Genomic DNA, 15,013 nt, shown 5'->3' on the forward strand with positions numbered 1-15,013 from the left:
GGACCTCTTTATGGGATCTAGCTTGTAATGCGTGCCTTCGCTGGGGTTGAAGTCCTCGTGTTTTTGGATACACGTGGCTTCAGTGATCTTTCGTTTCCGAAAGTCGTGACTTTTGTGCAGTGGATAGCTACCTTGCCAGTCAGTTCTGTGGTTGGTGTCACAAGCATGATTGGTTGTTGCATTATTTGAATTACATGCTTTTGTGGCATACTTGTGTTCCTTGTTCTGTGTTTCCAAGCTTGACCTGTTTCTCCATGTAAGCTGGTTCACAGTCTTTGCAGGGAATTTTATATGTGCCTGCTTCTGAGTATGTTATGCATTTGTTCTTTGCTAGAATTGATTTGATGGTGCTGCACAGGTATTTACATCGATGCTGTAACCAGCTAACTTTAACATATTCAATTAAGCAACGTTGGGTCTGGTTAGTACTTGGATGGGTGACCGCCTGGGAACGCCAGATCCTGTTGGCATAACGTTCTCCCTACGTGTCAAGAGGGGTTGGTGGAGGATTAGTGCCCCTCCCTGTAAAACAATTAACTCGAAGCCCTTGGCCACCCCGTTTGGGATACATGGTGTCTGGCAATGATGATGATTTACCTTTTTCAACCATACTATGATAAAGAGCAACTATTCAGCTTTAAAATGGAACCATATTCATTAGTCTACTATAAAAAGTTAGTGTACAGTGGCCAATTAAGTACAAATATCACTGCACAACGGTGACCTGTATGTGCGCCAGGCTGAATCTGGCACTGACACAATTGGCGGAGGGCCGAAAATCTCAAAGGGTTAATTGAATATATCTCCATGTGACCATGGCTTAACCACAGGCTGGATAGCACCATGATGTGGCTTAACCACAGGCTGGATAGCACCATCATGTGGCTTAACCACAGGCTGGATAGTACCATCATGTGGCTTAACCACAGGCTGGATAGTACCATCATGTGGCTTAACCTTTTCAGGTCACTAATTGGTTCCAGCCTGAGAAACCACATTTTTGACCGCTAAAAATAAAAAAATAAAAAAAAATCAAGGTTTGTAAATTAGAAACATAACAGTCACGCATAAGGAGCTAATATGCACCTGTTTACAAAATATTAGGGCTCCACTTACCATACAAGAGCTGGAATAATGATGGGAAGCTGCATAGCAAGTGGTGTGTGGTGTCCTAAATCAGTGCATTTCTGTATACAAAATGAGAGAGAAACACTCCTACTAACCAAAAATCATAAATCTGTGTTTATTTCTTCTCAAATGGATTGTGTAATACCCAGGAAATGAGTCAATGTTGAGAAATACTGATAACATTCGCTAGCTGCCTGCCACAGTTTTGAGTCGAAGGCAAATGGGTGAACCACAATCGTGGCCAGGAGACTTGTACTGATACAGCCACAATTGTGCCCAGGAGACTTGTACTGATACAGCCACAATTGTGGTCAGGAGACTTGTACTGATACAGCCACAATTGTGGCCAGGAGACTTGTACTGATACAGCCACAATTGTGGCCAGGAGACTTGTAATGACACAGCCACGATCATGGTCAGGAGACTTGTACTGATACAGCCACGATCGTGGCCAGGAGACTTGTACTGATACAGCCACGATCGTGGCCAGGAGACTTGTACTGATACAGCCACGATTGTGGCCAGGAGACTTGTACTGATACAGCCACAATCATGGCCAGGAGACTTGTACTGATACAGCCACGATCGTGGCCAGGAGCCCTGAAAGGGTTAAACATGGGGTGGATAATATTGTCTCGTGGCTTAACCACAGGGTGGATACCACTGTCTCATTTTTGCCATGCTTGGCCACTGTTACCCTGGGATGGTTTTCTACACTTCCCTCCATCTCCTGGCCTGTGAACACCTCAGGGATGTCCCTGGGCAGGTATGGATGCAGGAACATTGCTTCAGCCCTGTGATGGACTAGCAGCTTTTGGCATCCCTCCCATATCTTTACAGCAGTGACCCTTCCCACCTTTGCTGGGTCAACCCTAACCTTGGGCCACCAATCCCAGTCTTCAGATTGGCAGCCCATCCTTTTACCAGGATTTATTTTACCCTGTTGAGGGCAGACATATTGGTACCATCCCAGGACACAGATGGTCGACCCATCCCACACCATCCTGGGATTATCATCCCTGTCCTGAGGCCTGACATCCTCTCCTTGGATGAGGCACAAGTAATCAGGGACAAATGAACTTTTTTGGGGGGGCTGTTGGCTAAACCAGATACTGGGGCTCCTACCCAGGGAAGGGGCCCCCATCATGAGGTCTTGTGTGATGCCAGTCACTGTAGTTACATCATTTATCATTTGAATTTTTTTTTTTTTTTTCAATGTTGGGGGCCTTGGCTGTAAGGTATTCAGCCTAGTGATTAATCTACCCCTGCAAGTCACCTCTTGACTGGGCATAATTAGTTGACACCAAGCCATTATGAAGGACTGTCCTGTCTTAACATGGGCACTATCTTTTAAATCACAATCTGAATTCCTGTTTGTGATGCCATGCCATTGTGAATGACTGTCCCATGATAATATGGGCACAGCACATCTTGTGTCATAGTAGATCACACTCTGAATACCTATTGGTGGCATCATCCATCCATCCATCATCCAATCTTTTGTTGCCCCATGAGGACTGTAGAAACCCGGGGCTAGGCAAGTTGGTCCTGACATTTAAAATGAGTGACCAGCCTCACTCATCCCCACATGGCATTATGTGAGCAATAAATCCCAACCACCCATTGGATATAAACCTGCACTGGCTCAATCCAATTGGAGCACCTAAATTACCCACTAAACCACCATGTACAATAATTTGGTTATTTGGTTACCACCTAGCATAGTAAATGACTTCCTGGAGTACAGGAGCCATTTGGCTTGTCACTCAGTGTAGAGTCACCCATAGGCAGAATCAAGAGGAAAGAATGAAGGAAAGAAAGTCAGAAGAGGAAGGAAGGGAGGAAAGGGCAGACACCCACAGCAGCAGTACATCAAGTGAGTGGATGGTGAGTGCTCCCACCCACCACCAATTGGTGGCATCCAGCCATCACAAATGATCATCACATCCAACCTCAAAAACAACTTGGTTTACTTTCAATGCCACTTCCTTCTGTCCATGGGAGACTCTACACTAAGTGACAGGACAAATGGTTTCCTATACACCAGGAAACCATTTACTATGCTGGGTGGTAACCATATAACCAAATTATGGTGCCTGGTGGTATAGTGGGTAATTAAGGCGCTCCAATCAGATTGGGCCTGTGCAGGTTTTTATCCATGGGATGGTTGAGTTTATTGCTCACATAATGCCATTCAGGGATGAGTGAGGCTGGTCATTCTCATCTTAATCTGCCGCATCCCATTGGCATATATATACATCCAAATGTTTTGTCACTGTGACTCACGTTGATGTTTATAAACGTGCCGCAATTGCAAGGTTTGTCATTTGCACATTTTACAAATTTCCCACGTGATTTTTTATACGTATACATGGGACACCTTCCTCTACCCTCTGCCAGGCAGGGGCAATGCCTTACCCCGCATGACCTCCCTCCCCCCGGCACGCCATTGTCTCGGCAACTCACCTGTTACCAGTAACCTGGCTAGTAAAGACACGTCGCACCACGGTACAAAATTAAAGTGATTCCCCAGTTGATGACAATGTGGAGGACAAAGTTTATGTAGCATTAGAGGAAGATGTGATGATCAGGTAATGTCGCCAAAAAAGGTACGGTATGTCAACGTGTTTGGTGAGTGAAACAATGCTTATATCGCCTATATTAGTGTGAAAAGCAATAAACTCTTGTACTACATATAAATTCCTACCAAAGAAATAAATAAATACCATTTATGAGTGGTTTGAAATAGTTACTCCTCCCATAGAATATGTTTTCTCTGGAGCCAGGCCCCATAGAAAACACAGTGAGGAAAGGGTATTGTCACCTGTACCAGCATTTTAACCCCCTATGGGAGGGCATCTTATCAATTATACCACCGTGTGCAGCAGCATATTTTCGGAAAAATAAAGTATCAAAAAATAGGCATAAACATGCATAATTCGAAAATGGATGTTAAAACGAAGACAAGAGGTGTTACATGTGCGGTAATACATCTCTGCTGGCTGTGGGAGGAGGAGGGGAGTGAGGGAGAAGAGCGGGCAGGCAGCTAATCACCAGGCGCGCCTGGGGGCAGGCTAGCAAACTATTCACTCATTTGCTTTTTCTTCACCACTGAACACTATATTTATCATTTATGCTTTCTTTACACTATTCATTGTCTTCAAAATCTTATGTATGTGTTTTCTATTTTACTTGAACACTTACAACAATATAACTTACATACGTATATAATATTTTACTTGAACAAATATAACACTACAACTTATACATGTAGAAAGAGAGACAGACAGACAGGCAGAAAGACAGAGATATTCTATTTTACTTGTTTCAAAGTTTGGGAGAATTGAGGACAGACAGACTGACAGAGATATTCTATTTTACTTGTTTCAAGGTTTGGGAGAGTTGAGGGCAGGACAATAGGTGACAAGGATGCCTCATCACCCAATTTCACCAATAAATTAGGACCGATAATGGCTGGACGTTACGTAACGTCATCCGCCTCCTCACGCACGGACGTTACGTAACGTCGCCCACCTGTTAGGGGTTAAATCTCAGGTGAGCGATTTCTCTTTGAATTTTCAATGTTTCTCATAATAAGCGGAGGTTTTACTTTTAAAAAAATGAAAAAAATTGAAAATCTGCTGGGATTGGGGGAAGTCATTGATTAAAAATCTGCCAGGATGGGGCGGGTTAAATGTCAGGACCAATGTGCCTAGCCCTGCACTCCTACGCTCCTCATGGGGTAACACAAGATTAGATGATGAATGAATGAAAATACTTTCAACAGATTCCCAGGTCTTTTTCTTTCACAACTATTAAAACTTTATCATACCTTGCCCTTCTGCCAAGTTCCATCATACACTCTGTTTATATGCCTTCATGTTATCATGCATTTAGCTGGATGTAAGGTGTTCCTATTATACTGCACATCTAGTGCATGGTAATTTGGGTGAAAGAATACACTGTGTCAGTGAAAAATGTACACCACAAACATATCATGTACTAATGCTATTAACCTGCCCCATCCCGACCACTTTTCCACCACTGACTCCCCCCAATCCCGACCATTTTTGGAATTTTTTTTTTTTTTTGGCTCAAACCTTCGCTTTTGGTGAGAAACAGAAAATTCATAGAGGAATCGCTCACCTGAGCTTTAAAATACTCGATACAGGTAGGAGTACCTCCTTACCTAACTGGGTTTTCTATCAGGCTGGCACCAAAGAAAACGAGTTCTATGGGAGGATAACTATTTCACACCACTCAAAAACGGTATTTATTTATTTACTTGGTACGAATTTATATGTAGTACGAGAGTATATTGGTTTTCAAGCAGTAATATAGGCATTATAAGCATTGTTTCACTCACTAATACCTGACCTTTTTATGCCACATTACCTGATCATCATTTCTAACTCTTTCTTCCTCTAATGCTATGTAAAGTTTGTCCTCCACATTGTCATTGATTGGGGAATTACTCTGGCCCTGAATTTCGTACCGTGGCATGACATGGCTTTACTGGCCAGGTCACTGATAACAGGTGAATTGCTGAGGCAATGGCATGCAGGGAGGTGGAGGAAGTCATGCTGGGTAAGGCATTGTCCCTGCCTGGCATCTTGTAGAGGAAGGTGTCACGTGTATACGTACCAAAAATCACTCGCGAAAATTGAAAATTGTGCAAATTAGGGACCTTACAATTTTTTCGCGTTTATGTACGTCAACGGGATTGGCAGTGACAAAACGTGTGGACGTTAAAGAACGTCGACGGGACGCTGCGGGTTAATGGTGACATATCTCACTTGATTTTTGCCCAATATTTTTCACGGGATACTTAACATTAGTGATCTAAGCACCCAGCTCATGCTCTAACTTGCAATTGAAGTACCCCCCTCCCCATGACAAAAATAAAGCTTGAGGAGGCAAAAGTACCATAAAAATTGTGTTCCATTAGACCTGCCCCAGTAAAGTGAAAATAAAGATTACTCTCACTACAAGGTGGAGCACTTGCCATGTGCTTAGACATAATTATCTCATAATAAAATGTCATACAAAAAGCTAAGCTGCTAACCATAGACCAACAATACATAATGTACAATATTTTTGTGTACAGATGTTGTGTAGGATATAGTGTACCTTGCTGCCCAGTTTACTGTGTACTAAATGAATGCGCTGTACTCCTGTACAACGATCACGGTGAACAGCCCTCTCCTAATACAGTGCACTCTCAATATAATCAACTAATTTGTACCAGACCCTTGACATTACAGCCAAACACCATGCTGTTCAGTAATTTCCCAGGCGTTGTGGCTTTTACTGAACAAAGACCGTTAAATATACAGCACTGTTTGGCCGTAACTCATACACAATAACATACAGGTAGGTCTAAATGGTTATTTTCTCAATAAATGCTCTATTTACTAACTGATGTTTTTATTCTTACCTTTCTGGGAGTAAATGCACTGCAATGAAAGACTGCAAATAGACCTCGGATAAATCTACGTACATTTGTCATTCAGTATTTACATGGAAAGTGTTGGTAAAGAAAACTGACACTGTACATTATCTGTTACATTAAATACTACTTATCAGAGAATAGCAAAACAAACAGTACAGAACAGCTGCATGTACATTAAACATAAACTGCATTCCACCACTAGCACAGTCATTGAAAACCACTACAAATCTGCACTATACTGTACATTGCCCATACACTACTGTACATTTGTTGTTCGCTATTTACAGGGAAAGTGTGGGTAAACTCACTGTATATCAGCTGTTACATTACAGTAAATATTTTACTGTATTACCTAACAGAGTATAGCAATGCAAACAGTACAGAACAGCTGCATGTATATTAAACATGTGTTTAATGCACACACAGTGTGTGTGTGTGTAGGGGGGGGGGGACACAATGCTGGTAGGTGTTTCCTGCGCATCCACTCTATTACTGTACCAAAGTTCTTTAAAAGAACGTTCAACCAACTCAAAGTGGTCGTTAAAACTAAAATTCATTGATAGAGGGTTCAGTATATTAAGGGTTTACTGTATCTAGAGTTTCATATTATTTTATCACTCATGGTTAATGGTGTCTTGGCTCAGTAGATCGTATGACATGCTACATGAGGGGTGGCCTGCCACAAGTACCAATAGTAGCTAAAGGCGCTCTACAGACCAAAGCACTCGTTTTTTTTTTTTTTTTTTTTTTCTACAATCCGCTTATAAAAATTTTCCATTACAAACGAGCAGTTAGCTGTAATTTATAGGAGTCACATGCGCTCTCAGCTTGAATATTGCTCACCCCTGTGGAATGGATGTGGAGAGGTTGCATTAAAACAATTACACAAAATTCCGAACAAGGCTGTTAGAATTATTAACAACCCTGCCATTACAAATAAACTACCTCCCCTACAAGTACGAAGGAATGTTGCCTCCCTTGCATTATTTTACAGATATTTTCATGGCAAATGCTCAGACGAAGTTGCGTCCATGTTGCCACCTCTCCATGCCTTCCCTCGTGCTACATGGGCATCTGATAGTGCTCATGACTGGAACATCACTCAGTCATAGTGCAGAACTTCTGCCTATCAGAATTCCTTCATTCCCAGTACTGCATCTCTTTGGAACTCGCTTTCCTGGAGTTGTTTCCCTCCAAACTTAAACCTACAGCTGTTCAAGTCTAACCATTACAGATATTTTATGAACAGAGGACACCGATAAGCTGGTGTATGGATTATTTTTTTTATTCATTTGTTTTTCCTTCCTCTGTCGTTATTTAAAAAAAAAGGAAAAATCCAGCCAAAGAGATAAAACATGTCTTCTCCCTCACTTGTTAGTGAATGGCACCTTGCCTGGTTAAAGCCTGATTTCTTCTACAAGTTTTGCCACATTTATCATAACTATATAATTGTTCTCACACCAGAATGAACCTTCAGGTGCCAAGTGAATAAGAATTTTTTCTACACAGTTTTCCAGTCATCACATTTCAAATTCTTTCACTCTTGAACTGACACTGGAGAGAACATAATAATACTGTTCACCCCATTCATCACACTAGAATTTCTTCACTCCTTAATGAATTAAACAGTGTCAGATGACATCAACTGAGTCAACTGTTTACCACATTAAGCACACTAGAAACTCTTCCCTTTACAATGATTTAATAGGTGTGTGGTGAGATTGTTTTTCAGACCAAACTGTTTACCACACTCACCACACTTGAAATTCTTCACTCCTGAATGAATTAATAGGTGTGTGGTGAGACTGCTTTTCAGACCAAACTGTTTACCACACTCACCACACTTGAAATTCTTCACTCCTGAATGAATTAATAAGTGTTTGGTGAGAACACTCTTCTGTGCAAATCGTCTACCACATTCATCACACTTGAAATTCTTCACTCCTGAATGAATGAATAAGTGTTTGGTGAGATCACCCTTCTGTGCAAATCGTCTACCACATTCATCACACTTGAAATTCTTCACTCCTGAATGAAATAATAGGTGTTGAGTGAGAACACCCTTCTGTGCAAATCGTTTACCACATTCATCACACTTGAAATTCTTCACTCCTGAATGAAATAATAGGTGTTGAGTGAGAACACCCTTCTGTGCAAATCGTTTACCACATTCATCACACTTGAAATTCTTCACTCCTGAATGAATTAATAGGTGTTTGGTGAGATTACCCTTAACTGTAAATTGTTTACCACATTCATCACACTTGAAATTCTTCACTCCTGAATGAATTAATAGGTGTTTGGTGAGATTTTCCTTCTGTGCAAATTGTTTACCACATTCATCACACTTGAAATTCTTCACTCCTGAATGAATTAATAGGTGTTTGGTGAGATTACGCTTATCTGTAAATTGTTTACCACATTCATCACACTTGAAATTCTTCACTCCTGAATGAATTAATAGGTGTTTGGTGAGACTTTTCTTCAATGCAAATTGTGTTCCACATTCATCACACTTGAAATTCTTCACTCTTGAATGAACAACTGCATGCTGGATAAGACTGTTCTTAAAAGCAAATGCTTTACCACTCTCTAAACATCTAAACTGCTTAACTTCAGCTGAGGACACTGTGTCCAGGACAGTCTCATTGTCACTGAGGAACATTTTGTCACCCACCTCACATTCTAACTGTACATCTAGTTCTTCCTTTACCACCTCCAATATTTTGTCACCCACCTCACATTCTAACTGTACATCTGGTTCTTCCTTTACCACCTCCAGTATTTTGTCACCCACCTCACACTCTGACTGTACATCTGGTTCTTCCTTTACCACCTCCAATATTTTGTCACCCACCTCACATTCTAACTGTACATCCGGTTCTTCCTTTACCACCTCCAATATTTTGTCACCCACCTCACACTCTAACTGTACATCTGGTTCTTCCTTTACCACCTCCAGTATTTTGTCATCCACCTCACACTCTGACTGTACATCTGATTCTTCCTTTACCACCTCCATTATATCATTCCTTCCACCTCTCTCAACTTCCACTATACTTCAGATACTCTACCTTGGTGTTAATCTTACTGTCTACCACCAACAGGATGACTTACCTTCACTGTACCAATGCTCAGTCATCAGCTGCTTCCATTACAATGAACAATAACTGTCAAAAATTCATCACTATTACTGGATAATAATTGTAATTACATAAAAAATATAAAATTTCAACACTGACTATTCTTCCTTTAACCCTTTGGCTGCAACCTATCATTACGCGGCCTAAATTCTTAAAAAATGAATGTGCTAATTATAACTTTGTTGTTACTTTTCCAACAGGAAATGACCATGAAGTTTCCATTTTTTGCGTGTGATAATGGTCAAAATGTATCTTTCTCTACGAGAAAATTGTGATTCTCTGAGGAAAAAAAAATGCAATAATAATTAAGTTTCGCTATTGTGTAATTTTGCAATAATGACGAGATTTATGTCAAGCAAGGTTTTTCACTTGTATATCTACACTACAAACATGTACACTGTTTGTTGGCACATAAGAGAGATCAAAATTTACCGTTCATGTACAAGAAAATTGTAATATTCTGAGGAAAAAATGCGAAAATAGTTTTAGCTATTCTCTAATTTTGCTATAATGACGAGATTATTTACTTCAAGCAAGGTTTTTTCACTTGTATATGTACACTAGACACAATGTTTATTGGCACATAAACGAAATAAAAACTTACTGTATTTATACAAAAACAACAGATGTGTGGAAGGAAATTTGTTTTTTTCAGCTGTGGATTGAAGTCGCCTGACGCGTCATGAAGAATAATTAGTAGGGCGACCACAGTCACCTACCACGGCCAATGGATTAAACATTGCTAACACGTGAATGCTTCTGAACCGTAACTTTAAATATACAGATCACTGCTGAGTCAAGCTGTCAATTCAGACTGATATTACCACCGTCTTCCTTATTTCAATAGCTGCTACCTACTGTCTCTGCAGCAACAGATACTGCAAAGGATACCACACCAGGTAAATCATCCAAAATCAGTTCCTATGTGAGAAAAAACAAATCTTCCACAGGACACTACATAGATAATAACCCATAAGTTGTTGGCTGAGGTACCTCTTGCTGGACGTGCTAACACAACATAAGACGTGCCCTCAGTCCTGTTTTATACTTATCATCCATTACTCAGGCAGCACCCTGATGACGACAGTGTTTACGACTGCTTTACTGCTCTGACTCCAGCTGTGAACCTGGAACAACAGTCGCCTTTAGACCAGCATCTCCATCAACTTAACACCGTCCAATGAACCCTGCTTTTGCATGAGCTCATTTATGCTGTGGAGAGAGGGAAAGAAAAAATCAGATTCATTTTTATGGTTATTCAATTTGCACTGCAATAAAAGACACACGAAAATGTATATAAAAAAAGCTAAAGAAAAAATGCTGTCTCTTTGTCTTATTAAGGGTTGGTTTGTAAATCTCTGTGTACAACATGAACTATTATACACAAAAAATACAATTTATTTAACATTTAATATCACTTTACTCTGACATTCATCATCAATACATCTTCAACCCTTAAAATGTGACATTCCTTCCATGAGTAATCATCAAGTAACTGCTATATTATTTTTGGAATGTATTCTGAATTTCCTGCCACCTCATTATTGTGCATCAGAGACATGGATACCATCAATAGTGGCAGTTTGACAGTAAGCCACACTACTGTAAACATTCCTGTATAGAAGAGAGAGAGAGAGAGAGAGAGAGAAACTTTTTAAAGAGCCAAAAGAGGGACCTTTAGGAAAATTTATGATTCACTTCTCCCCAATACCAAAACAAGGAGATTCTTAAGCTTCTTTTTGTGCAGATTCCATTTGCACAATGCACGGTATAACCTGGTAATACATTAGCCATGCAAAACAATGGTTTACAGTACAACACTTTATAAAGGCAGAGCCAGAATCATCAACATGAAGATTTGAGTCTTGGCACAATCATTACCTTTTAGCTGCGGTCTGCAGAGTCCACATCAGCTCCTCTGATGAACTGACTGCAAGCTGCCTTGTGCGTGTCCAGCTGTTCTCTCACCACACACCTGAATCACAGATCACTTCATTACATACACAACAGTAGAGTATCCAGTGGACAAGTACTTAATGGTACATCAATGCAACTAATAATACTTTTAGAGGTCACTGGCCTGGAATCAACAGATTAATATGTACTTCCTGAGGAAATACAGAAACCAGTAAAACTTAAATGTAAAGTATTCCTAAAAACAAAGATACATACAGCAATTGTAATTACATAATTTAAACAATGACTGAAGGTAGTAGGTGGTGGCAACCATCATCCACTCACGTTTCTGCCCGGAATCGTGCTAAGTCTGTTCTTCGCTCTACTAAAAATAATTTCATCCATACTAAATGCTCTCAACTCTCCAACACGAATTCTTCCTGCTCCTTTTGGCACCTTGCCAAAAATCTTTCTAACAACTTTAACTCATCATCCTTCCCTCCTCTTTTCTACTCTGATGGTTCTGTAGCTATTTCTTCTACTGATAAAGCAGATCTCTTCGCACAGACTTTCTCCTCCAATTCCACCTTAGACAATTCCGGTGCTGTTCCTCCATCACTTCCCCCCTCTGACTTCCTCATGGCTGACATTAAAATTTCTTCAGTTGATGTATTTTCTGCCATCACTGGCCTCAGTACTAACAAGACATATGGGCCTGATGGGGTCCCTCCTGTTGTTCTCAAGAACTGTGCTTCTGTGCTTACACCCTACCTAGGCAAACTCTTTCGCCTTTGTCTGTCAACTTGTACCTTTCCTTCTTGCTGGAAGTTTGCTCTCATTCAGCCGGTCCCAAAGAAGGGTGACCACTCCCAACCCTCCAACTATCGTCCAATTGCTTTAACGTCCTGTACTTCAAAAGTTTTCGAGTCAATTCTCAATAGAAAAATTTTAAGGCATCATTCCTATCACACCCTTCTTTCCGATCGTCAGTACGGGTTCCGTCAGGGACCCTCCACTGGCGATCTTCTCCCTACCTTTCAGACTCCTGGTCATCCTCCTTTCGGGACTTTGGCGAAAGCTTTGCCATTGCACTTGACATCTCAAAGGCTTTCGATCGAGTCTGGCATAAATCTTTAATTTCCAAACTGCCCTCCTACGGTTTCTATCCTTCTATCTGTGCCTTCATCGCTAGCTTCCTTTCTGGTCGTTCTATAGCCGCTGTTGTAGATGGTCATCGTTCTTCTCCTAAATCTATCAACAGTGGTGTTCCTCAGGGCTCTGTCCTATCTCCAACTCTCTTCCTTTTATTCATCAATGATCTTCTAAGCTGTACATCTAACCCTATCCACTCATACGCTGATGACTTCACCCTTCACCTTTCCATTCCGTTCCCGCAACGCCCATCTCAACAGTTACTTCAACAAACAAGGGATGAGGCTATGGCACACCCAATGTCTGACTTGGCTCGTATCTCTGACTGGGGTAAAAATAATATGGTTGTTTTTAATGCATCTAAGACTCAGTTCTTACACCTATCAACCTGACAAAATCTTCCACAGGTATACCCACTAATGTTTAATAATATTCAGCTTAATCCTGCATCATCCTTGAACATTCTTGGGGTTTCATTTACTCGGGACTTATCTTGGAAAGATCATATTACATCTCTTGTAAAATCTGCTCCCAAGAGATTGGGTGTGTTAAGCCGACTCCGCTCTTTCCTTACCCCTGCACAATTGTTGACTCTATACAGGGGTTTTATCCACCCCTGTGTGGAGTACAACTCTGTGTGGGGAGGCTCCCCACATACAGCTCTTGTCAATAGGGTAGAGTCAAAGGCTTTTCGTCTCATTAACTCTCCTCCTCTTACTGACTCCCTTCAACCTTTGTCTCTTCGCCGCACTGTTGCATCTTTATCTCTTTTCTATCGCTACTTTAATGGTCACTGCTCCTCTGAACTGTCAGCTTGCATTCCTCCACCTCCACAACTGGTGCGTAGCACCGTCTGGCAGCAAACCCTCATCCCTTTTCTGTCCAACTCTCTAATGCAAGAGTTAACCGTTACTCCCAGGCTTTCATTTATGCAACAGGTCAGCTCTGGAACTGTCTCCCTCTGTCTGTATTTCCTGCTGCCTATGATCTCCAGTCTTTCAAACGCAGTGTGTCCAGGCATCTCAAAATAATCGGATCTTGAATTTGGCTCTCTATTGTATTTTGTTTTTCTCTTGGAAGGAACTGTTATTTCGGGCTCATGGCCTTTGGTTCCATCTTCCTCGCATAAAAAAAAAATATATAAAAAATAAACTTGATGTATGGTAGTACTGAACATTTCCCTTCCCCCTTCTCATTTTATTTCTGTGTCTGCCTTTCTCTCATCTTACCTCTCCCTTACCTTTCTGTTACTTTTTATTACTCTTCTTTCCATATCAGGTGGGTCTACTGTATGCTCATTGACAAGCCTAATAGTTTCCTATAACCCAGTAACCCATAACAACTCTGGTTGGTAACAATATAGGCTAACCAAATGACAGGATGAAATGAAGCCTGCTATGGTGCCCCTATTAGCTGGGTGGAAAGATGCAAATGTGGCATTCATCCAGGAACCAAACCACACTATTCCATGCACCTTGCTTGGGTTAGGCACTGTCAGCCACAAAGGAACATCAGGTCATTACATGGGACAACCCTGTAATGCTGCTTGCCTGTAGCTGATGGGTCTGCTTGGCCGGACAGTCTGGGGCTGATCAGAAACAAAATACAACAACTGACTATCACACATCTGGCAAGTCCTATGGGGTGAATATGGGTGCCAAGTTAGTCTACTCCACTTAGTGCCACCTCTGCACCACTAAACAATAGGTAGCTACTGATTGTTCTCATATTAGTTTCCTAATGTAGACTGGATGCTTCCAATACCAGCCTAGAGCTGTTACACTGACTTAGTCTACGTCCTGTCACCGCCAAAACCCTCTAGAATCATAGGACTGACATTCTACGTTCTGTCACCACCAAATCCCTTTAGAATTATAGGACGTTAAAAATGGTAACTGCACTGGATTCAGTCATACGAGGTTATAACCATATCACGACACCTAAACGGATTGTAGTAGCATGATGCACCTCTAGATGGCAGTACTAACATGCATTATGAGTAAGTGTGCCACACGGTGAGGAGCTAGGCAGACGTGGGGATTTGTGACATTCATTTGTTTGCTCTTGTGCATGTGTCGTCAGGTGATTTTTAGGATAGATATGAAAAAGGAAGTGTGAATTCCCGATGTCACTAATCAAGGGAAAAATGCCACTCTTCACCAGATTATATAATTTTCGACATCAAAGTCGGTCAACTAAACCCCATTCATTTTATGTGCCCTCTTTGTCACTGAAAAGAAGG

At 41.1% G+C, this 15,013-nt stretch overlaps 1 protein-coding gene across 1 annotated transcript in view; it reads right to left on the reverse strand.

Annotated features, from left to right (window-relative positions):
- LOC145399262 (uncharacterized) overlaps positions 1-9,722 on the reverse strand; it is a 28,419-nt gene extending 18,697 nt beyond the window's left edge. The window contains exons 1-2 of the mRNA XM_080271944.1: positions 9,698-9,722; positions 8,327-9,208 (exon numbers count right to left, since the gene is read on the reverse strand). Coding sequence (XP_080128070.1) covers positions 8,327-9,208; positions 9,698-9,722 — 907 coding nt within the window. The remainder of the gene's footprint in view (positions 1-8,326; positions 9,209-9,697) is intronic.
- Between the last annotated feature and the right edge of the window lie 5,291 nt (positions 9,723-15,013).

The sequence above is a fragment of the Coenobita brevimanus genome, chromosome 48, assembly GCF_032717465.1.
Source record: "Coenobita brevimanus isolate Jiangsu-jjx chromosome 48, ASM3271746v2, whole genome shotgun sequence".
Taxonomy (NCBI): domain Eukaryota; kingdom Metazoa; phylum Arthropoda; class Malacostraca; order Decapoda; family Coenobitidae; genus Coenobita; species Coenobita brevimanus.